The 25,734-nt window shown below is 40.1% G+C and overlaps 1 protein-coding gene across 1 annotated transcript in view; it reads right to left on the bottom strand.

Annotated features, from left to right (window-relative positions):
- Positions 1-3,334: 3,334 nt before the first annotated feature.
- EPSTI1 (epithelial stromal interaction 1 (breast)) overlaps positions 3,335-25,734 on the bottom strand; it is a 46,514-nt gene continuing 24,114 nt past the window's right edge. The window contains exons 7-11 of the mRNA XM_009881092.1: positions 16,142-16,235; positions 12,822-12,905; positions 9,830-9,903; positions 8,195-8,300; positions 3,335-3,355 (exon numbers count right to left, since the gene is read on the bottom strand). Coding sequence (XP_009879394.1) covers positions 3,335-3,355; positions 8,195-8,300; positions 9,830-9,903; positions 12,822-12,905; positions 16,142-16,235 — 379 coding nt within the window. The remainder of the gene's footprint in view (positions 3,356-8,194; positions 8,301-9,829; positions 9,904-12,821; positions 12,906-16,141; positions 16,236-25,734) is intronic.

Raw genomic sequence — 25,734 nt, 5'->3', positions numbered from 1 at the left:
CCTCTGTCAATGGGGTCTAGCGGTATCGTACGTCAAGTACAGAGGCTGCAGGTTCACTACTTCAAAAAGACCACCTACAAGTCTTAGTCTGATTAGAGTACAATACAAGGATCTGATTAAAGCAATGACATTTCCTTTAAAATGTACGTGCACGCATGGATGTATATCCCACTCTGCAGACATTTAGCCCCAGACCTGATATCTAGGAAAGGAGGCTGGGTGAGGGAGTTCTTGGAGGGAGATGTGAATTTAATTTCCAAAGCAGCAGTCTGACAGCACAGCCAAGTACCACTTGCAATGCAGTGCCATTATGTAGGTATGCAAAAGTCTTCCCAAGGAATTTTCCCAGTATCAGACTTTTTAAAAAAGGCTAAACCACCAGGCGTTACCAAGATCTCCAGCATTTCCTATTAACATCAGCTAGCGAGTTGTATGAGAAACTTGAGTAATTCTCTGAGGCAAATAGAGCCAAGGGAAACTCCAGAGTCTCCCAGAGGGGAAAGCAAACAAAGAGACATCCATAGTTCAAACGAAAACTTGAGGTGATCCATTATGAAGTTTCCATGTTGTGACAGTGATGGAAAAATACCATGGCATGCTCGCAAACTGAAAAAAACTACTCGGGAAACCTTTAACTTTGCTGAAGACGTAAATGCCGCAGATACTTTTTCTTGTCTGCATGGTTTATTTAACATGTACTATGGACCCTTGTTTTCCATTAGAAATGCTTTGGTCATGCATTTGACTTTGGAAAGTATTAAAATGTTGCCATCTGCAGAAACAGTGAGATATAAATTAAATTCCATTAGACTAGAGGTAAAAAGAAAAGAAAGAAACTAAAGCTAACCTTGCAGTAGTTTTCCCCACTTAAGTAACAGAAGTTACCAAGGTAAAACCAGCAAAGTGAAAAACTCGTGTATCATATCACAAAAGATGTGAGAGAGATCGAATACATTTCAGTGTTATTTCAAGTTTTATTTCTTTCATGTGTTCTATTTTTGGAAGAACATATTTAAAAGATCCTGTCTACAACACACACACCTGTTTCTTCAACCAAAAAAAACTCCAAACCAGAAACACTTTACCTTCCCATCCCAAAAGAAAACCCTCTACCTGCTTCTTTAGTTCAAGATTCTGGGACGTTTTTGTCTGGGTACAGAGCAGCAAGTAAACACAGATACTACTGCAGCTTCTGCAGTCACTAACGTCTTCTTGTTCTGAGATCCCAAAGACTAGGATAATTACATTCTGCAAGAGGCAAAACAATTTATGAAAAAAAAATGACACATTCTCTTATTAAAAATTAAATAGGACTTCATAATCAGCTGCTTCAAATATGCGTGAATAATGACAGCTAGAAACCAGTCTCTGCAGATAGCTCATGAAGTGGGTGTGAAGCTGAAGTCAGGGTAAGAAAAAAAATCACAATGATAAAAGAGCACTTTCTTGGAGCTTTTACGAGGTCATTTGGCCAAGGCCAGATAAAAGGGAATACTTCTCCAATACCCTGCAACAAGAGGGAGAAAACAGAATTAAAAATTATCTTTTGCAGCAAAAACAAAAAATCAAAGTCAACTTCTCTAGGATTAAGTCCACTGGAAAATAAAGTCTCCCTTTTCTTCCGACAGGTTTTAGCTGTTAATTATGTAAAGCCTTCATGAAGGGACTTCTATGTTTTTGTAAATTTAATTCACAAAATGTCCTAATTATCTGCAGACATATTAATATCTCTTTGAACAATATATTAATGTAGCGAGCTGAAATGTTCTTTCCAAACAACAGTAAAACAGGGCTTAAAAAAGTACACCCATCCATAATTCTTGTACAGTTCATATGCAAACATATTATTGGTATTGTAGATATTGTGAAAAACAACAAAGAATCCAATGCTTGAACTCCTTCAGCTGCCCACAGTTTACAGAACCTAATAATATTGTGGGCTGCAAAAGATGGTGATTTCTTCCCCTATGGGGAACTGCCTTTATCTACTCATTGTCATTTCTTTAGTGAATTTGCAGTTAATTTTTAATAACAATTTTACTCCTCACAAAACTGAAAAGATGACTCATGGGAGGCCAACAATATTATTTAGATACTGTCTTCAGAACACAACCCTGCTGCAAAAATACTAAAATAATTGCTGCAGCAGAAAATGAAGAAGAAAGTCACAGAATATCTGCATTTGTGGGAGAAGAGTTTAAAGCAAGGGGCTTTATTAAGTTTGATTTTTAAAAAATTCCTCTTTATGAGATCCTAGCCCTCAAAAAGTTATGTCAAAACCATCTCCAAAAGCAAGAATAATGTGTGTCAGTACCTGAACTTGCTTCACAAGTCTTCAAGCCTAGAATCATAGAATGGTTTAGGTTGGAAGGGATCTTGAAGATCATCGAGTTCCAACCCCCCTGCCATAGACAGGGACACCTCCCACTAGACCAGGTTGCCCAAGGACACATCCAGCCTGGCCTTGAACACCTCCAGGGATGGGGCCTCAACAACCACTCTGGGCAACCTGTTCCAGTGCCTTACAAATCTCAAAGTAAAAAATTTCTTCCTAATGTTTAATCTAAACCTGCCCTCTTCCAGTTTAAAGCCATTCCCCCTCATCCTATCACTACGTGCCCTAGTACAAAGTCCCTCCCCAGCTCTCCTGTAGGCCCTCTTTAGATACTGGAAGGCCGCAATAAGATCTCCCCGGAGCCTTCTCTTCTGCACAAATCTTTACACTGGAACAGGGAATTAGGGTAGGGAACCACTTTCAGAAAAGAACATAGGTGCAGTGAGACTTATGAAACATCAATTTGAAAACAGAGGGCCTGATTTCTCTGATTCATTGGTGGTCTTTTACTGACAGCCTCCACTGATACAAATAGTCTCCTGTTTTTCCTATGGGAAATAGCAGGGAGAATACAGCCCATGACAAAGTCTTTCACTTAAAACCACTGAAAGTTTGCAGAGTTGCCTCGGGCATTTCCAGCCACATTCCTCACCTGTCCAGGTTTATCCACTCACAGTCCACAACACAGAGTGTATTGAGGTTTTAGCACTAAATATCAAGGCAGCCCCAACAGATGCCTTCCGTGCCATCAGCACTTCCTCTGACTTGAAATACACATTCTGCAGTTCTTTACAAGAACATGTTTCAGAATATGTATGTGCCATTGCCTAGCCCCAAACCCAGAGTTGGAAAGCATTTATTTTAAGATCCCCTCTCATATCACTTGAGAATTAAACCACATAAGCTGTCATAATGAAATGCCAAATACGAAGCTAAATCAACACCAGCATTGGTACTAAAAAGAATGAACAAATTCATTATTCTTACCTTTATCCTCCTTTATTCCAAGTAGTTTGACTCCTGGATAAAAGAAAAAAATGCGTTAGTACAGTACAATGTACAGTACAATCATATATCTATGCTAGGAATGATGGTTATCCAGCTGTGTGGAACTTTCTTGATTACTCGGTGCCCTTTCCTGTCTTTTGAAACTCCACTTAACGTAACAAGTAAACCCTTCTGCAAGATTCCAGTTCTAGCAATAAATATTTCTTCAATTTGAACTCAATATGAATAGCAGGGCGTATTGACTCAGGAGATAAACTTGTCTTTGCTGGAAAAAATCAATCTAGAAGTGTTCCCAACATCTTCAGATGCCTCCTTTCTTGATCTCACACAATTTGAAAGAGTGAAAAGTCTCTTCCACTCCTCCTCAGACTCCCGCTATTCTCTTTTAGGATGAGATTTTCAAAGCAAAGAAGGATTGAGCTCAAAGTCAAGCCAAGCAGAACACATCTGCATATGCTGTTTGACTACCTTGTCAAAGGGAAGTCATTAAACTCAGCTACAGCATGACTAGACCTACTCATCTAAGGTTCCAATATCGATGCTGATACTTCTTCTGAGTAGTTTATTTATTTCCTGCCATCCTTCTGCCAAGAAAGACAAGCACACTACTCTCAATAAAAAAACAAAACAAAACAAAAGAACCAGTTTTAGGAAAAAAAATTATTAATCTTTGCAGTTCAGATTGTATGTAAACTAACCAGGTTAAAGCTAATTTAGCAAACCACATTCTTTATTAAAACAAACGTAACCATTGTGGATTGCACCCTGGAACCTTTTCATATAAATATTCTATTCTCAATTTGCCATGTTAAATAAAAGCTTTTTCTTTGTGCTGGGAAACTAGCATTTTCAGTGCAACTTTATCCATCTGAAAGTTCATATAAGTCTACATTAAAGACTGATTGTGTATGGAAAACTGTGGCATGCATGCTGGTCCTGTAACTTCAGGGACCTTTGAGCTATGGTTCTTCTTTGCTGTGCAACAGTAAACTTCATGACATGCTGCCGCTCAAATTGGTAGCAAATCAAATGAGAGTTGAGACTCCAAAGAAACATTCCCATGGATCATGCTGCAAGAACTAAAGCACGTCCTAACCCACAAACCATGTTTATTTAAAATAGTTTTATCCATAAATCTTGTTTCTTCAAAACAGATTTATCCAGCATCCATCGAGTTCCTGTTCTGCATATGGGAAAGGAAAAGAATGTGGTTTCCTGTCACACTGGACCTGCGTGTTCAGGGCACAGTTGTTTCCCACAACAAATATCTAGAATTATGCATCCACTGAAAGAGCAGAGTCAGCATCCAAGAGAGAATTTCTCATTCTTATGCATGACACCACGTGTAATGGAGACATAAAACTGGAAGGTGTAATATGTCATGTTGTCTTCCACACTCTACTATAGCTCAGAGAGTTTCAACAAGACAACTAGTATTTCATTAAAGAAGAGCAGACATATAAATTTCATCTATTCACCATGTGACCTCTCCCCATTAATAGACAAAAGGGTCCTTGACAGCATTCCATTTCCACACAAAAAATAAATAAGGGCTTTGTTTCAGTCTTGCCATGCATTAGCATTTGGCCTCTGCAAATCCCTCCGTACTTGAACATGGGACAGGTCTCATAAGGGAGTGAATATAAAAATGTGCAACTGCTTTTAAGTTATTGTTTTGTAAAAATAGAAATTCTTTAATATTTAAATAAAACTGATCATTTGTGCCATTACAGTGAACAGACACTGTCTCAGCCATAGGTCCCCGCTGAGTAAGGATTACATCTTACTGATTATACTTTGATGTCAAAATGACAACTGTTATTTTTTTACCCTCCTATCCTAAAAGGTTTATCCTTATGTTAGAGACAATGGCAGCCCAAAGGACATCAAAACTTTCTTGATAGCATACATCAAGACTCAATGCTCTCTCAAGGGTGCAGTAGCTCACAGAGAGAAATGGAAATTCATTAATTTGTCTTCCCATTAAAAAAGGAAACCACACAACCACCCAGAGAGCACCCTGGCATTTATAACCAAAAATGGAGAAAAGATTACTTTCATGTAGATACTTCTTGAAATAACAGCTTATAAATATTCCTAACGAAACACAAGATGTCTGGAGGGCAGACGAATTAATGAAAACTGGTTTCCTATCTATTAGGGGACAACTGGGCAACACAACTGCTTTCCTCCCCCCTGCCCAGACATAAACAATAAATTTGCCTTCCTGCCCTCCTCTCCATGTCCCCTGGGATATCCATGTCCCCTTTTGCCTCTCCTAGTCCCCAGGAAAGCAGGGCAGAGCTGAAGCTGCTCTAGAGCTGTGCCCACGCTGATCGGCTGGAGGGCTGCAGCCAGTCAACGCACGGAGTGCCCAGGTCCTTCCCACCGTCCCTCAGAGGGGTCTCTCCTCTGCCCAACCATTGCTTTTCATGAAATGCATACAAACTTAATTATCTTTGATACTTATACTCCCTTTCAAATTGGGCTAAGATTGGCCATCAGGCTGAAAAACTTATTACACGTAGACAGACAGCGTGATCATACAAACTTCAATTCCTTAGGAAACCAGGCTAATAGAAATAAGAATGCAAAATACAGCAGATAAATCGATAACATGGTGCGATGTTCACTTTCTGTAAGTGTGAAGCCATTGTGACTGGAAAGAGTTTAAACAGGAAAAAAAAAGAAGTAGTAAAAAGAACAAATATTTCTTCTTTGGTGCCACAGCACAGAAGGAGCAGGCTCAAAAATTACCTGCAGGTCTTAACTTTGGGAACCTTTTTCATTTCTTTTAATCTTAGTATATAGTCTGACCTGCTTCTGTTAGCTCCCTTGTAATGTAAAACACCACGCTGCAGACTACATGAATTGTATGCCTCACCTGGAGTTCAACATTTTTGCTGAAAATCCCAAGGGAAGGGAGAAGACTTTTGGTAAAATCAAAGACACTGAGGTTGCAGCCTCCAGCCTATTTTTGAGAGACATTTTTCTTTCTTGCTTCTGTTACCAATACTAATTTTTAATCCCTTTCAATGATTACATATCCTTTCATAGTTTATTCTTTCTCCGCTTTGTTTATTCTTCTAATCTCACATCATAGCATAAAGGAAAAATGGATAATCTAGCATTACCCACCAGAAGGCAGGCTCCTTGGGAGCCATTAAGTAAACGTCAGAGTAGGAAATTTATCACTTCTACACACAGGGTTTTATTGCATTTGTGTTGATGCATTCTTTGAATATATCTATTTTTAAAAAAGCATAGATTGGCTGCATATGTCACAGAGCCGTCTGTTGTTAAAATTGTGCCTGGGCTGAGTGCACTTGTTTGGTGGTACCAACACCTGCCCTATGGAAGAGGACATATGGCATCTGGCTTAAGGCAAAACCCCACTCCCTCTGCAGACAATAGCAAGGTTTTCAGTGCTGACAGCAGGCTCTCTGATGGAGATGCTCGAGTTTAGATACTGGGGATCTTGGCAGTGTCACAGGCCTTCTTTCGAGTTTATCAGGAAAGAGTTTACAAATTGGGATAAAGGACACAAAGTGAAATAAAAAGAATGATTTCTGCCCTTGCTGCCTTTGTTAATCTGGCCCCATCCAGCAGACATTACGTTTCACCTCTTACTAGGTATTAGTTGGCTCTGTCCTACCTGAAGTCTCTAATTCTGCTATCTGCAGACAAGCCATCCTTCAGGAGACCGTTCAGGCCCTACCAGTAAAGCCCCTAACCAGCTGGTTCTCCAAGCAGCTGCCCGCAGACCTTATGGGAGGTTGAGCTGGCAGGTTCTGCCTCCTCTCAGCAAGACCAAGAGAATTGCTACACACAAAGACAGCCTCAGTCTGAGGTTCCTGAGCCCTCTGCCATTGCCCACGGCTTGCCCAAAGCTTGTAGTGATTAAGACACTCTTTTTTCCTGTTCCAGTACCTGGAAAACTCCAGCAGCAAGAATATCTGCTTCTTTATCCTGTCTTAACTTCGCAGATGCTTGCACCCAAGACTTCCTGGCATCCGTCTGCCAAGATACACATCCGCACCAGACGGCCCAGTTAATCCCATTCAAGCTTTTCTGGTTATCAGCTAAACATCTTTCTCTACACTAGCACATTCACTAAATTATCTTAGACTCTCATCCTTTTTCTGCTCAGTCTTTGTAAATCTTCCATTTCTGCACAATGGTCCTCTCAGCAGTGGAATTTCAACCTAATGGAAATTTCCATGATGGGAATGATACGGATTTTTTTTTTTTTAACACTGAAAAGTGCAATTCTAAATAACAGTCACATTAATGCCTCATTAGGACAGCTGAAAAGATTTAATGGTTGTTTAATAGGCTACAGTCAAGATATATTTTCTTCAAAGAATCCTTAAATATACTATGTATATTTAAATTGGACGCAATTGGGTCTTCTTTGTCGTGATTTTATACGGGTAAAAAATGAACAGCTGTACCTTTCATGGGATTTTTTTCCCTCCACTTTCAATATCATATTAAAATATTTACAGCATTTCCAAACACCTTTTATTTAAAGACTTTCAAAACATCCCTTACAATTTCACCACCCTTGTTCTGAACTTAAGAAAGTACCTAGGATGCAGTTCCTTGCGGTAAGTACCTTGCATGCAAAGCAACCGAGTTCTGCTGCAAGAGCAGCTGTTCCTCCCTCCCATTTGAACAGCTTATAGATTTAAGACAGGATTTTCTCTTAAAAGCTATTGTAGGCAGCTAGCCAGGACTGTAGGCTCTGTCAGGCAGGCTAAACGCACACAGACAAATAATAGTGTCTGGCAAAAAAGTCAACTTTTAAACAATCCCATTGCTTTCAGGTTCTGTACCCAAAAAGCTTACCCAGGCGCCGTTACTGAGGTAGTCCAGACTCCCAGAATACGAGGGTTGGTAGACGCTATTAGGTTGTGTTTTGTTCTGGAGTCGGTCCAGGAAAGCATTATTTACCCTTAAATACAACAAAGAAACCAAACAGTCATTGAAGGTAGCTGAGGAATTCAAAAGCTTTTGAATTTTAACATTCTGTGAGTGGCTTTCCCTAGTTTCAGCTCAATACCCATCTTCCTATGTTTTTTGAAGCCTGTGCTGAGTAACCATGCACTGGCATGAGATAGGGTAGATTTCATTTTCAGTTCACTAGGTGCACCTTATCCTGTGATCAGTCTGTTGTGATTAAAAGGAATACCTTGGCTGCTATGAGAAATGCACCAAAATTCTCCGTAGAAAGACGACCTGCATACCACCACCCACCTTATCAGGGAGATGAGCTATTTTGACAGTTCACCTTAGGTAGTCTTTCAGCCTTCAGTGCACAAGGACAGTTTCTAGAAGTACTGATTTCCTAATGCCAATGAAAAAAATCCATTTAAGCTTGTTACTAATAGAGACAATTTGTGTAGCTGACAACTTTCCCTCCCATCCAGCTCTGAAATCAACTCTAGTATTTTCTTGTATCACTTTATCAATCTGGAAAGCATGCACACATACAAACACACTTTTCCCCAATGTGATTTTCAAACCTTCTGAAAACTGTTTCTTTTTCACCCCCATTAATGCTTAGGACTGATACACATGCTTAGACATGACTGTTGTTTTAATGTTTTACAATGCTATTGGTAAGAATGATGTAAAATGCAAGATACTGGATTATTTCTATCTAGGGACATGAGATGGACTGAATCGAAAATCCTTCATTAACTTCTATGGGTAATTATCTCAATATCTTTACTAGAGAAAAAAAAAATGAAAGCAGTACGGAGAGTGGTTGCCTATGGAAGTAATTTTATTTATACTTCCCTAATGATATAAAAAAAATAAACAAACGGTGTTTTTATTTTTGAGCCTGAGCATTGTTTCTTTTTACCAGCAGAAAGCAAAGCTGAGAATAAAGCTGTGCTTCAAGATAATGGAAAGTCAGCTAAGTGACAGAAGTGCAAGATTAGAACTGCTGCACACAGAGAGAGCACAGCAGTGGGGCACAGCCTGGGGCGCGCAGCAATGCAGCTGCAGAAGGCTTTGCTACACTGCAGCTTCTATCTCTATCGATGTCAAATCCCATGTTTAGTTCTGCCCGTTAACCTCAGTGACAGTCAACCACAAAATATGGCATGGACAAAGTAGCCCATTCTAAACTAAAGTAAAATTAAATAGATAGATAGATACATACATACATAAAATGCTTCCCAGCGGAAACTACGGTACTAGTAGTTACCCACAAAACTACTAATAGTTTCTACCCTATGCTGTATCCTACGCTGACAGGATAAATAAAGTGAAAAAGGCACTCTGTATCATACTGCACTACAGTGAGCAGCTGTAATGATGGATATTAGTGGCTCATTTGCAGGCAAAGTTAAACCAGAGGTGAGGTCAGGGATCCTCATTGCAATTGTCTTCTAAAGCATGAATGCCTGCAATTTTGAGAGCCTTTCCAGATAGGAATTTAATTGAAGTGTATTCTACATTTTTGCATCATACCTCCTCTGTTCGTTTTGATGTGCTCTTGTCCTGGCTTCCTCTTCCTGCTTTTGTTTAAATTCCATTAATTCAGCCTGGGAATGATAAAAGTAAAAAAAAAGAAACCAAACAAAACAATGAACTTACTTTTAATTAACATACCTATGTTGCAAACCCAATTAATTCCACATGGTGTTAACTTCAGCCATAGCCACGTGTCATTCCCAGAACTTCTCTCAACAGCATTTGGTTTATGTGACAGCACTATGTTAAAAACTGAGCTCGTTTTTCTGTTCAGCATCACACTGCATGAATTTTGTTTGTGCCTTAAAAACTGGGAAGTTACAAGATTTAGACATTTACAGTCCTACATTTAAAGGTGTTTGTATGCCATACACCAGTCTGCTTCCCCTCGCCCCAACCCACTGGTTGAAATTTCCCTGGGGGTCCAAGGGGAAAGACAGCTGAAGTAATCTAGCAGGAGCAGACACAGCCATCACGCCCGGAGGGTATGAAGGAATCATGCCCTTCGCCTCCTGCCTCCATGGAGGGCAAGGAGAAGACAAGAACGGGAGTAGGTGGTGGGGTGTGTGACCTCCATCTCTCTCCAAGGGTGAGGGAGGAGCAAATGGTACCTCTTGGTGTGGTGAAAGCATGTGCAAGCTCCCAGAGTTGCAGCAGCCTACCATCCTCACATTACATAAGGTTAAGGTTCAGAAACAGTGTCAAAGGGAATTCCTTTCAGAGGAGATTTTGCTTATGCAGTTTCAGCCGGGACTGCGAAGGCAACACAGCCTGAGTGACTCTGCTTTGCATGTGTACTTGTTTATCTGGCTCTTGCTCCCTGCAATGCACCTAAGAATTGAAGATGCAGATTTTTCTGCAAAGAAAATTTGGTTTGCAGGGCGAGAGGGAAGGGATAGGAACCAACCCATCTTTCATATTTTCCATAGCAACTGAGCAGCAGTAGGAATAGGAACTAAAATAAAATGATGCGGTTAGATAAAAGCTTCAATAACTGAATGGAACCACAAAAGTTCTTTTAAAAAAATCAATTTAAGTGGAACATTAAATAAAAACTACGCAATAAATGTATGAAGAAAATCAATAAGTGCGAATGTGCTGTGTATCAATATTTGTCTAGCCTTAAAAGAAGAAACAGGATTAAGAAATAAAAAAGCCAACCTTAATTTTCACTGTTTTAAATAACTATTCAACCTGAAAATTAAAACCCAGTATCTGACTTTCCAATATGCTGAGTCCTCTCTTGGAGTAATGTTCTGAAATATATTGTGTGTATATGATGCAGTGTTCAAAGCGTACTGAAAATTTCTAAATCAAGCAATACATACTAAAACCTGTTCAGAAAAAAAAAGGAAAATGACAGTACCTATACGTTTTATAGCTACACTGTGCTAGCAGGTACACACAAGACAGAATTCACAATTACTTTAATAAATATCAGTTTGAAGTAGAAACAAGCCAACATATATCTGAGGGACAATTATTGGAGCCTTTAAAATACATACTATTTACAGTAGGTTTGTAAGTAGTGCATTACTCTGCACAATAGATAGCAGCGACTGTGAAGGCAAGGAGTGCTTGGAACTGTGTACCAAGAAAGAGCAGCCTTAGAAGCAGCCAACACCTTCTTAGCAATCTGTGGAAATCTGTAAAGAGTCTAAAGCTCTACTCGAGTCCCTTAAATCAAATTCATAAACTAGGTGCATGCTAATTCACATCTTTAGTTATTTTCTCTATGGAGGAATAAATGTAAAAAATACAACAGCTACAGGCCTTACACCTGTCAGGACTAGCTTTCAAAGAATTTTCTTCTGTCTAGTTCCTGCAAATAAGCATATACCTAACGGGAAAGCAATTACAGAATCACAGAATGGTCAGGGTTGGAAGGCACCTCTGGAGATCATCTACTCCAACGCCCCCACCAGAGCAGGGACACCTACAGCAGGTTGCACAGGACAGCGTCCAGGTGGGTTTTGAATGTCTCCAGAGTGGGAGACTCCACAACCTCCACAGTTAAGAGCCTCCTTTCCCCCACCTTTTTGTCTCCAGCATCCTGCTTGCTAGGATACTATGAAATAAGGACACTTATCCCCAACACTTAAAGAAAGATATGCGGGGAGGGTGAGGGTGTGAGTCACTTGTCCAGGTCTAGTAGAAACTCACTGCATGGAATTTGTTGCGCTAAGATTCTGCTTCTCGGGAAGTAGTTTAACGTTAATTTGGACGTTAGTAACAGCAGAGGCATAGCAAGAGGCTCAGTATTTGCTAATAGGTTTTCAAACGATTTGCAGTCAATGACACCCTCCCCATACTTGCATGGTCAGACCTGGAGCCAAGAGAGACAACACAGCACAGTGCTATCATCTCGTGTAGATGAACTTTATGTGGATATGGTACGCAGATCCATGCCAGAGGGACTACAGTGGTTCAGATGCATTTCAGAAGATGGAGTTCAAACATGCAGTTACAGCATGCCTGCTTTTTAGACAATTCCAAACTCTTCATTTAGGTGGTTAGCAATGGAACTGAGAAGCACACAGGCCTAACAGCAAATCTGAGTGCTTCCACCTCCCCATTTGGGGAGGTAGGGCACACAGGCCTCCATTCTCTAGAAAGAGACTATTTAGAGTCTGAGATCATCACAAATATCTCAGTAAGATTACTTCTGCCTGAAAGAAAGGAAATTGGTTTCCTAAGCCTATGAAATTGGGTACCATGGTCAAAAAACGCTCTGCACAATTGTTCAAATGAAGAGGCGAGCAGGAGCTAGTCATCCAGATGCAAACAGCCTTGAACCCAGAAGATAATTGTGCTGTCCGTGTCCAAATTTTACAGCTTGGCTCATCTCTCTCACAGTATTTGAAAACAGTGACTAAATCACTTTTGCTAAAGAGAAACTCAGTGCGTAGGCTACAAGTAATCAATGTATTTAATTGGTTTCACAGCATGCAAAAATGATACAATATGCAAACTATTAATGTACAATTACCTTCCTCCGTTGTTCTTGCTTCATTTCCTCTAATCTTCTGGTTTTGTCCTCTCGAAGAGCTTGCTTATAAGTATGGCTCCTAGACTATTGTTCAGCAGAGAATACAAACATATTGGTGTGGGGAAAGGGGGGGACCAAAATCCCAAACCTTATTCCCAAATCTTTATACAGGTAATTAACAAAACAGAAATGGTTGAATGATTCCAGTTACTCAAAAAATAGATTAGTCTCAAGACTAGAATTTAAACAAGAAGTAGTCTAAAGCTTCTCAGTCATTTGATTTAGCTGAATGTCCATCTGCACATCACAACCAGGCAGCCACAGCACATACTATTCTGTGTCCCAGTGACAAGCATAAAGATTCCCTGAGATTTTTGCGAGAAAACACAGTCAGGATATATGATAGTGAGGTGGGGTATTCTGGGAAGAAAGAAAAGTACTGAAAATATTACCAAGATAACAAAGCAGAAGGGCGTGTGGTAGCAGAGGGCAACCCAGTATTATTTCCACAGGAGTACTGGAAGGCATTTCTGGAGATAGGGTGACAGAAGCTGAAAGATCAAGGCTGCTGAATTATCTGTGGTCTAGAGAACCAAAAATCTGAACTACACATAATGAATAAAGTATTCAACTCTGTGGGTTTTCATTACAATAACTAGCCCTGGTCTTTCACAAGTTGTAGTTGTCATCAAAGAGCCAGGCTACCATTAGGATCTTATAGGAATTTTAGATCTTACACATAGGAACTTAACTGTAAAGTCTTTGAGCAGGTACATAATGTAGCACACTAAATAATGAGCCAGTATAATTTGAAATGAGGAGTGTGTAGGCTTGGCTTTAGTGAGGAATTTGTTGCAGGTCTACACAATGTTCTCGAAACTTGATATATGCGTACAGAATGACACCATTAAAACGACAGGCACATCATTTGGTAAAAAGACTAAATAGAGAAAGCAATTATTAATAGCTCAATTTTGAGTTGGGAGGAGTTGTTACATGTGTCCAGGGAGACTCATTCTGTGTCCAATATTATTCATTACTCTCCATAATGGCTTGGAGAATTGTGTGGAGTGTATGTTAATCAAGTTGGAAGACAGTAAAAATCTACACAGGGTTGGTAACACTTTGAAAGACAGGATTAAAATTAATTATGAGCTTGATTAAATAAGTGAGCCAAAAAAGTCATCAATGACAGAGTCACTCCAAAGAAGTCAAATTTGTTCACGCACATCAAGTAATATTTGACACTGAGATTCGAACTAGGTGTGCTAAATTAATATCACTATCAAAGAAATGATGTGAGGGAAATAATTTCATCAACGTTACATTGTTCCAAACTTTTTTGAGAAGGTGAATTTTAAATTTAAAAAATCACATATATATATGCCCCCTTTTAACATGCATGTCAGGCACTTCCTAAGCTTATCACACTTCGCTATTTCAAATGCATTGTTCCTGAATCTTTTAATTACTCCAGACAAAGCACAGGTCCAAGATAGCATCAAAATTAGAGTTCAAGTTTTCCCACTGGTTTAGCATTTTGGTACTATGCCAAATTTATTTAGATAACAACTCATTGGTTATGTGCTTCAGATTCCTCACACAAAGCACAAAGGCTGGGCATATGCCTATAGATTGTACCTCATCCAAATTGCTTGGGAAGACATTTTGCTAACTGCATTGCTGCATTATAAGCAAGTGATGAATTGATTCGCAAAGCTATAGAAATGCTGCCACACAAAAGACATGTATAACATCAGCTGATAATAATAAAACCCAGCACAGATAAACTGTGTATTTTGTCTGCTTGGATGCTGGTGAAGCCAAAGATGAACTATAGCATGTAATTTGGCATAACTTATTAAGAAACCACTCAAAAACTGAAACGAGAAAGGCACACATAGGTAGTTGAAATAGAAGGCAAAGGCTCACAGTATGTCTGAAAGAATTCAGTGTTCCTTCAGACATCCACCCAGTTCTGTACAGATATGAAGACACCACACTTAAATGCTGAAATCCAAGTCAGTCCTGGGGACATGAGCTCACTTGTCTTCACAGTTCAATGTTCACACTATACGAAAAGCTGCAGAGCTGGGTCTGCCCTACTAAAGAACAAGCTTCCCACTGTTTGGAGCGTCAGATGCTTCAAGAGGGAAGTAGAAGTGGTTTCAAGACATCTTTTTTCCCTTCCCATAGTCCCTCTTGCTTGTCCACCCAGGACTACAAAAGACAGCCAGAAAGCCACTCTCCTGCAAATGACCACCTGCCCAGCGTTGCTGGGTGGAAGTTGGCTCCTTCAGGCTACGTATCTGCCCACATACACTAAGATTTCTTTAGGGTTTTCGGAGACACAAAATGACCTGAGGAATCAAAGGGGAAAGGAGCCTATTTTCAGTATCACCTTCCCTTTTCATGCAACGAAAACTAGGAAGAGATACTAGAAGCAAGACAGAGCTGTCGTATATTGTTACAGTCTCTGTAACGGAAGGGTCTTGCACATTTCCAAGGCTTCTGAGGAAATATGGAGGTAAATCTTCCCCTGTCTTTACACAGCTCTTGGTGTTCAAAGTTGTATACAACAAAGGGCTGCCCTGATTGCATAATTCTGAGTTTCTGCTGACTAAGGGCTATTGCTTGTAACAATTTCTGTCCATTGGAGTGCCTGCTTTCTTTCTTCCCCCAAATACAAACTTCACTAAAGGAGAAATGCTTCTGTCTCAGGGTTAATATTCCTCACTGCAAGTTTTTACATCAGTAGGAAAGCTTGGTTTAGACATGAAGAGACTGATCATATGTGGAAAAGCCTTTTTGAGACAATTAGAATAATGAAACTTAAGCAATACTTTGTCTATTCCCTAATTACATTGGTATTTACCAGGCTTATTCAAACTGGGGCAAAGTCCCCAAGCAGTCTATGGAATCACTTTTAGGATGCAGTGAGAAATAAGCTCCTCTTCTGACTAAATTTTTAATGCAGCAAAGCATCCACTGACATGAACTAGTTGAGATTTCAGAAAAGTTTGCCACCAACTGGTGAATACAGAGCACATTTAAGATTCTCATCTGACCTTAGAATATAAATCTGGGTCTCATTTATCAGAGAGAGATCTGTGAGTAATAAAGGCAGTCCCCTACTATGTAGGATACTCTGCCAATATGACAGAGACAATGTAAGCAATCTCATTCACCCAGAAACACTCCTTGGTACTCACTGAGTTATGTCTAGACAATTAAGCTCAATTAGAATATTCTAATATTACACTATTGACAGCACCTGGAAGGCTGATGGAAAATATAGCATGTGCTACGGTTTTGCTTACCCATGCTGTAGATTCCGGGCCACGATTAGCAATCTGACAGGAATCACTCTTTGGCAAACCCAAGTCCAATCTGTTCAATAATTCATTGGTTTTGCTATGAAGAAATCCAATCCAAATAGAATTGTTAGTGCTTCCATAAAAACAAATACAGCTTTTTATTCCACCCTTGGAATCTAGCCTAGACGTTTTATCATGTGACTGCTGGAAAACATCACAGGTGGAACAAAAGGTTACGGAGACAGACAGAATGAAATGGGACAGAGGATAAAGAACCTATATTGTGGACAGATGTTTGCTGGGAGGAATTTTTAAGCAAACAATTATTGTCATTTGCGTATTTGGGATCTACAGTGACTATGCTCGCTTTCTTTATTGTGAAGCTCCTAAAACACAGACCTGCATACCATTGGACTTCATCAGGATGCAACTGCTTCACTGAATTGTTGCAAATCCTTCTACCAGCTTCATAAATCTCAGATAAATAATTTAAAAGCTTATTTTAAACAATTTTCCTTCATAGTTAACACAATGCAGCCTTACAACAGATTACTTCATCAAGCAGAAAGACTTCGAAGCATTTTGTAGCATTGAAAAAAAATACTTGTCTTCAGTTGAAGCAGAACTGCACAACATCATCATTTCTTATTCTGGCAAGGACAATTTTATTTTTCCAATTTCATCCTTTATAAGTCAGATTTTCAAAGTAGCATTGCTTTGCTCACAGTTTCAACCAAGTACAGTTAAACAAAGTCACAAGCAGCAACATAAACAAATGGTAAGAACAATACTGCGATCAGGAATCAGTTTCCTAACCTGCAGTTCCAGGCATATCTGTTCAAGTATTTGCTCGCTCAAAGGAATAGAATTAGTGGAAAGAGGCAATTTTATTTCTGTGTACAGCTTTGGAAAGCATAAAAGTACTGAAGTGAGAGCAGAAAGAGTGCTTCAAGAGGCATTCAACACAAAGATTTACTCTGCAAAGAGGGCAGCCAGCTAGCTCTGTGGGGGAGAAGATGCTGCTACCAAAGACAGCTACTTAACCTTGGAGAAAAAGCCTTGGCTGTCAAAGAGTGATGATGACTAACTGGTGAAACAGACTAACAAGTGCGGTTTTGTCTTTCACTCCATGATCTGAAACGGTGAGTAGCTGCAACTTTGGAAAATGTCCTGCTGGTCAGTGGTTAAATTGATGAGAAGTGGGGAAAAAGAACAAGAACCCGCAAGTTTTTCTCTGCTACCCTACACAATACAAAACCAAGTTACCACTTCAGGTGCAGGGTACTTGCTCAAGCTGTAGCAAGCCGTGCTTTTAGAGTCCCAGCATTCCCAGTTCACTCCCTTTCCTTCATTACCTGGGCAGTTAACATGGACCTCAGCCAACATGCAATACAGAAAGGACCAAGTGAAACATAAGATTCCCTGATCTATGAAGCACTTGTATATCAAGGTTAAATAAATTAATAGTCTTCTCACCCAAGCATTAAGCACACATATTTTTTCCATGGAAGATGAGTGGTTGAGCAGTGAGATTGCACAGGATAATTTGGGGAACTTGAAGTTTTAAATTGCAGATTTTGTGTTTCTCTACCTGTGCTAAAACTGCTAAAGTAACAATTTATTTCTACACCAGAAAGACTAAGAACTCCTACAGAAAGTCTGGAATATATTTGAGAAGGTTGAAGCTCTGCAAAGAAATATCTGGCAACGTAGGAGTATACCTGAATATCCTAATTCCTTATAGATGGCAAAAGAATGACATGGGTTATGTGGAAGTTCTTGTTATTTGCATAAAAATGGGGTGGAGGGTTAAGACACTGCATTTCCTGGATCAGCACACTGATATGAAAAGCTAACTCCATTTTGCTATTAGAAAAGATGATTAAAAGAGTGGAAGCAAATGAAATTTCTCAGCAAGGCTGTGTACTGCCTTTGAATACAGAAAAAAACCCTACTACACCAAATTGAATAATACATTAATGAAACATCCTTATCATAAGAAAGGGACTCAAATTTCCGAACCTGACTATAGAAAAAACTCAGCCAATTCAGTCATATATGTTAATTTGTTGTGTAACATCTCTATGGCAACCCAGCAACGCATCTGCAGTTGCCAGACTGTCAAAATATTGTCTGAATGGTATTTTTCATAATATTAAACCTAAAGTCATAACAATGCAGAGCATAGCATAAGCCATGCTGCAGGGAAAGGGGGAAGTCAGAGAGATGACAGTTCAATTAATGTTCTAGAGAGGAAAGCATTATCTCCAGAAGGAAATCAGCATTTCAAAGTGTCCATAGGTGCTCCACATTCAGACAGTTGGAGTAACATCTCACTCATTTCCTAAAACTTCAATGGCAATCAAAGAAGCTAATAAAATGTGTTCCTCCAAATTAATTAATATTAAGGAAAGAAAAGCATAAGCTTAAGAAATTAATTTGAATACAGCAGCATCCTGATACCCTTCAAAAATAGCTAGGCAAAAGGAGATCCAAAATTTAGACAAACCAAGAAGATGGCACCCTCCTAACAGGCTGCTATCCTGAGCTCTGACTGCCCCTAAGCACCAAGCTGAATGGAAGAGAGACATTCAGAAGCGCTGGTTAAGCTGGAGTGATCTTATGAGGGTAATTTGTCTTTCTTGGTAGCCCTATTTCCCATTAGGCTGCTGGGAATGAGCCTTTTGCTCTGCTAATTAAAATAGGCTACTCCCATACTGGTACATTTAATAGTACCAGGCAATACCCTCAGTATGGGAACTCAGTCATCTATGTTGTGGTAACAGTTCCTGGAATAAATTTGACTTGTTCCAAATAGCACTTTCCCAAACAACTTCTGGCTGCTGTCTGGGAATGATTATCAACCACAAGTAACTCCCAACAGGCACTTTGGATGCAACCGCCCCATTTTGGGACGTAGAAAGGTTTGCTAGCAATGGAAGCAGGCAGTCTCGGGCCTGTTGGCCTCAGAAGTGACAGTGATTGACGGTGTTTAATTTATTAGTACAGATGTGGCCATGGGGGAGTGAAGCACAATACTGGATTTGTGGGCTGAAAAACTCTTCAGAGCTGTCATGGGAAAAGACTGACTCTGCTGCCAGGATCGTTGAGGAGGGGACAGTGCATGACTGTGGAAATCAGTTCATGTTGCAGATGCTTTCTGTGAGTCCTCAGATATACCGCTTTACATTTCACAACTATTCTTCAGCTTAAAAGCTATTACGTAAAAGCGTATACTTGAAGCTCAACAAGTACACATAAAATGCAGAAACATGGATTTGCTAGGTGTTCCAGTGAAAACAGTATAATTTAGGGATTTAGAGTTGGCACCCTGCACTCGCAAGATACTTGTAGATCAGGGAATCCACAGGCATTTATTATTGTTTGGGACTAAATGCGTATAACTGCCCACATTTCCACTGGGGTGAGACAAGGGGGTGGATATAAAAGCTGGAGTGAGCTTAGGTTCCTCTGGCCAAGGTAGGAGTTCCCGTGCTCTAACAGGGTCAACAGTCTCAACAGCCAAGAAGCAGAAAGCACCACAGTTGATTCCAGTGTGCAACTGTGGAAGATCTAAAGACCCACAACTGATCTTATTGCAGGACCTGAGGTCTAAAATCCTGTGCAAAATAAGGTCTTTAACTTTGTGCGTCATTTGGTCACATCTACAAGGCAAACAGAAGAGCCAGTCCTGAAAAGGATTCATCCTTAGGGACATACATAAGGATATGGACGTAGGGCCCAACATCTTCCCCCACCCAAGATTCGCACAGCACCGCTTGCTAAGCTTTTCATTTGAGACTGTATTCCTCTCAGAACAAAGATGTAAAGAAAATAATTTTTCTGCCTACACATAAAGTTCTTGGCTTTAAGTCTGTTTTACAGACTAACATTAAAAATGCATCAATTAAAAAGGCTTCTTGTAATCTTCATTATTCCTTCCCAGTGAAACCAGTGGCAGTTAATTCTTTTGCTTTAATTGATGGATATTGAAATGCCAGGATACAGAAAAATATACTGGCTTTTATGCCAGTGCTTTTGAAAAAAAAGCAGCACGATACTTTTGCATAGATCATAAATCTATTTATTCCTCTTGACAATTTTAAAAAGATAATGGACACTCTTCTTACTACTGAAAACAAGAAAGCTCCTGAACTCCTCATTCTCTCAAGCTGCAGGATCTCCAGCATTATAATTCTGCTCAAATGAATGTCCAGAAGTATGCTAAGCCCCATTCAAAAACAGTAATAAGAAATAAAATTAAAGAATCCCAAGCCAGGTAAATCATTATAGCCAGTTCAGAGAGGAGAAAATACGAGTAGTCACTAAGACAAAAGAAGTAGCACCTAATGCTGAATGACATGGACACATCAGCTTCCAAATTCATTGCTAGTAAGCAATGTTGAAGTGATATTTCACCATTTTCTTCTAATTCAGCTGACAAACTAAGAACCATGCATAATGCACAGATAATGTTAGTTTCACACATCGGCCCAGAAGTTTCACAATGGTTTTTAAACAATAGCAGGACTCCCCCTCTCAAAACCAAACCCAAATTTCATTCAAGATGCATCTTTTTGCAGCATCAGCAAGCATATCTACACTTTTCCCACTTCAACATATTTAATTGGCTAGGTACAACAACTTTCTCAACTTTTGCAGGAATTAAGATCAGTTGCTTAACTCTGCCAAAGCCTACCCACAAGAAAAGCTGCCCTTCATTTCAGTAAGGTCCATGGAAGATGTGTTCTTACTGATGTCCTTGTTCCTTCCTCAGTGTGGGCTCTGCCGGTGCTTGCTATGACCCACAAGCTAGGCTGGCTGGTACTAGGGCCATCGCTGTTCCTCTGTCACGTGGCCTAACAAAATCAAATCCTAAAACAGAAGAAATTCTAGAAGTTGACACAAAGGTCGATGAGATTGCTGTCCATTTATGCAGGTTTCCCATAGATTCTACGTTGGGAGATGGAGAAAGAGACTCCAAAGGGCGGTGCAGTTGGGATTTTCACTAATGAAAATCACTTGCTAAACTGGGAATGAAGCTGTGGGGGAGGGCAATAATACCATTTGTGAAAATAATCCCACCAAAGGTACATATTTCAAAATTAAGTCATTAAGAAATTTGCAAGTAGCCTGAGTGGGGACACCCACGGCTTTTGCCGGTATACAGTTATACGTACCTCATCTCACATCCCCTCCTATTTGCAGAGATTTACCACAGCAAGAAGTTTACATGGTTTAAATAAGCTCAGAAGGCTACAAGCAACTGCCATGTGTCCCACAGCTGGGCCATGACAATGGGCAAGGTAGTAAAAACATCTCAGTCTGTCAGCAATAAACATGCTGCCAGCTCTACATGAATTCTGGTTCTGTACCTCAACTCCAACCTACACCTGCAGCAAGACAGAGTCTACTTTTAGGTAAGAAGAAAGAAACAAACATAAGCCGTGTGCAAAGTTGTCAGCATGAACTAATGTCCATTTTTTGGTGTGCGTGTGGGTGGGGGATTTATCTTTTTCTGGAAGCTACAAGGTAAAAAAATTACAATGTGAAATAATTAACCCATTAAATTCCTGCATGATGCTGATGGCTCTTCTGCAATGCCCTTTACTGGGAAGAAAGGCCATCCTCTCGGTATTTAGTTCACTTGTTTTCCAGCAGAAATCCTTCCAGTAGACACATACCAAGCTCAATGCAATATTCACAGACTTCACCAGGAGTAATGCACGAGCATACTAAGGAGGACTTGGACAAATCTAATGATAGTGATCAAAACTGTGCTATCTTTGGCTGGTAGGCTTTCTTGTCTGCAACTTCGCGAGCATGTGTTCCTGTTCTTGGGGATAAGAACAAAAAATGTGGCACTAGTTCATTTTAGGTATAAGGCTTCAAGGAAGTTTAAAAATAGGGGGTTTTTTTTAAAAAAAAAGGCAACTTTCTCAGCAGAATTATTTTCATCACTTCCCACCCACACTCAAAACTAATCTTTCCTGTCAACCCACTTGCTTTTTTTGTTTTCTTGACTGCATGAAATAATACAGCTAGGCTATTCTTTCCTCCCACCAACTCATCCAATAGTCTTGGAAGTTATTTTAGACATCGAGTTTCATTTATTATCTGAAGTAATAAGCATAAATCCAGTTTTAAGGAAAACGCAGTTTTGTATAAGTCTATTGCATAGGTCCTCCATTCTGTGTGCTCCATCTGCATGTGCAATCTGCTTCTATATTTTCAGCCAGCTTGCATGGGCAGATTAATGCATACAATTAGAAAGCAACCTCACAGGCGTTCAATAAACTGCCTTCATTATTACACTCAAGAGAGTCCCTTTGGATGTCTATAAAAGCCTAGTTTTCTGCCTGTTAGCTAAATAATTGACAACACTTAAAATAATCAGGAGCAAATGAACAAAACGAAGACCATTGTGTTGAAAAGAAGCAAACAAAAGATTCTCAAGGCTGCAAACCCTTTTTGTGCGAGCCCTCTTTCATTCTCTCTAGCAACCTATATTAAAAGTCTGGTCAGGTTTACACTTGCACTTCTGTGGGGAAAATTTGTTACCAGCCTGCTGTTTGAACCACACATCATAGGGGACTGAAAACTGGCAAGGACACTAGTATTTATCCTGTAAAAATAGATAAATAAATAAAAAAAATCTGTTTCGATTCAGGTTTTATTTTCTTGCATTTTATGACTTTTGAGAGAACTGCTTTGGCAGGCAAGTGTATATGAGCTTGGTTTGGTGAACCTCTTGCATTGTATTTGGAATATGCACTTAGAGGCACTCTGGCTGAATTTCCAGCTCCAAATTTTGAGCAGAATATATTGAGTGCACACATGTACCCGAGTGCAGCAGTGCCAGGAATTTTTACAGGAGTACAACCTCCACAAAAACAGAGGCACGAATATGTAACAAAGGGAAGGATGAAACGATACAACAGCCATCATGCCCTATTAAAAAGAAACCCTATGTGCTAGACTGCTTTTCCCATTACATAAATAGGTAGACGGCTATTAGAAGAGCAGCAGACCACATCCAGCACTACAGTTTCTGGGAAGTCGAATCCAAAGCACCTTCCTAGAGAGCTGGGCTAAAACCATATGGTGAGATACGCTACAGTTCAGGCACAGATTCATACAGCCTGCACAGCAAGCCACAGAGAAAAGCAAGTTATGAGGTAGCCATGCCTCGTAACTGTTTAAATGACAATTTTTGTCTCCTAACTAAAGAGGGATGTCCTGAAAAGTCCTGGGCCAGCCATCTAACCTCTTCTTCGTTCCCATTTGGAAAGATGAGACACTCAGTCCTTTCCTCACAAGGATTAGCAATTGCAAAATAGGGACTACACTAGCACATTTTTTAATATGCTCTGGCAGAAACACAGACTCTACCACAGGCCATCAATGTAAAATGCATCCAAAACATCATTACTCAAAAGGAAGGACTCCATTTCATGTGTAAGTAGTTTCCAGTAGAAAAGTGCACATGTACTCCTTAGTTTCTAGATCTGGCATCTGCAGAGGCAGAACCACAGTGACACTATCACAAATAAATCCCTGAAGTGCTTCTCCTCTGTTAGTACAAAATATAGCAATCGTGCCATGCAGCAACTTCCCCAGCCCAAAGTCTGCTCCTGTGTGTTCTTCAGGCTTTTTATACGCAGCTACTTCAGGAGATACCTTGTGAGTTTTGCCCATTTTAGTCACCTAATAGAGCTTGAGTCCACCTGGGTAAAGGAGCTGCTGATCCCAAAAGAGAAGCTGCTGATTCCAAAAGAGAGAAGCTTGCAGACTTTTCCACAGCACTCTGCACGTGTGTCTAGACCTCACTCTCACAAGACACAAACACATACTCAGGCAACTATGATAAAAGATACAGTTGACTTTCAAGGTCCGGTTGTACACAAGGAAGCTAACAAGGCTTTCAAGAGATAAGAAATAACTATATTCTGCAGACAGCGGACAAGGTTGCAGACAATTTTTCCTCTTGGCATTCACTTACTTCACATTACACCCTTGGAAAAGGGATATCAGTGAGAAGTTCTTGTTTTTAATCATGAGAGGAATTTAATCAGAGCAACAAACTTCTGGGCAGCATCATACTTTATTGTCAGAGTATGTTAATGACATAAGAATCTTAAGTGCCTTTCCTCACCAAATAGAAGCGGCACTTCATATGGGAGAGGTACTGATTGGGCTGTACCCCATGGAGGCTGATACACTAGAGGTGGTGATCAATTTTAAAAGGTTTCACAGCTAATGAGGCTGCTGGCAGGCATTGATCTCCCCAGGAAAATTGTGATGTGGCAGCTACAGACGCTTACAGAGGACAGACTAACAAGGCAGCTTATCTTTTGATACAGCGCCACAGGCCATCACTTTGCAGAGGTCATTGCTTTATATGCAGCGCATGACCTTCCTTCTCCCCTCTCCTAGTAAGCGGAGGAGGAGATCAAAATACTCCAGCAGAGAAAGCAAGGAAAGGAGCACAACCTCATATTTGTTCTCTTCACCTCCAGACACGGGGTCTTAGATGATGGAAGTAATGTCACTCTTTTTTGCATAGTAGGCAAAAGCACGTCTAAATACCAAGCACGTCCATGCAAACATGTCTCTAATAACTGGCAGTACTTCAATGCAGTTACTTTACAAGATCTGAGATGTCGCACAGCATCTTTCTATTACTCCTGGATTTTATCCTCCGTAATGCCAATGTATCTTAGCAATGCAAACCCAATAACATCCAGTGGTAAAGACTCCTCTTCCTCTGCCTACCAGAGGATTCCTTCAGACCAGGGAAGGCACTAGTGTCACTCTCTACAGCATGGGAGGTTTTTGCTTAACCAAAATTGCCTTCACTGTAGGTGGGGTTTCAGCTCACTTCCTCCAGGTGCAGTATCTACGGTATCTCCTAGTGTATGTTCAATACATAGTATGTACAAATAATCTTCTGATAGTTGAACCTAATCTCAAGCAATGGAGCTTGACAGTCCATCTTTACCTTCAGTTGCATCAGTCAGTTTGGTTTCCTAAATTGGTGGGCAGAACAGCTGCCTGTCAGTCTCCTTCTCTGTGTGCAGGCAGACTGAGATCCCACACCACCTGGAGACTAACTGACTGCCGACATGAAGGTGTTTCAGAGGGTTTGGGCCTGCTTTTGACAGAACCAAGCTTGTTTTTAATGGAAAAAGCTCTCATCAGCAGAATTCATTTCACCCTAAGTAAAAAAAAGGTACAGACGGGGAAGGTGAGGGAAAGGAAGAGATATGTCTATCTTTATTACTGAATAAGCCTTAAGACAAAAAATTAGATTAAATGGGAAGATAAGAACCCTGACGATTCCCTCAGGAAAAAGCAAGTCCCATAACTGAGAACCCTGCACCGAAAAGATACAATGAGGTTGTTGTTGAGTTAAGTTCAAAGAGCATGAAGGTGTGTAGTCTGTCAGAAACAGACAGACAGAGATATAAATCTGTGCAGGGTCTTCAGAAATCCAGAAATCCTGAGGAAGCAAACGGGGGGGGGAAGTGTAGGAAACCCACATCAGGACAAACAGAAGACAGCAAGCAAAATACCAATATCTAGAGACAAATGTT

This window comes from Charadrius vociferus, unplaced genomic scaffold (genome assembly GCF_000708025.1).
Source record: "Charadrius vociferus isolate BGI_N301 unplaced genomic scaffold, ASM70802v2 scaffold210, whole genome shotgun sequence".
In the NCBI taxonomy this organism is placed as follows: Eukaryota; Metazoa; Chordata; class Aves; order Charadriiformes; family Charadriidae; genus Charadrius; species Charadrius vociferus.
Note: the sequence above shows the minus strand (reverse complement) of the source record. Positions and strands in the feature narration are given on the sequence as shown.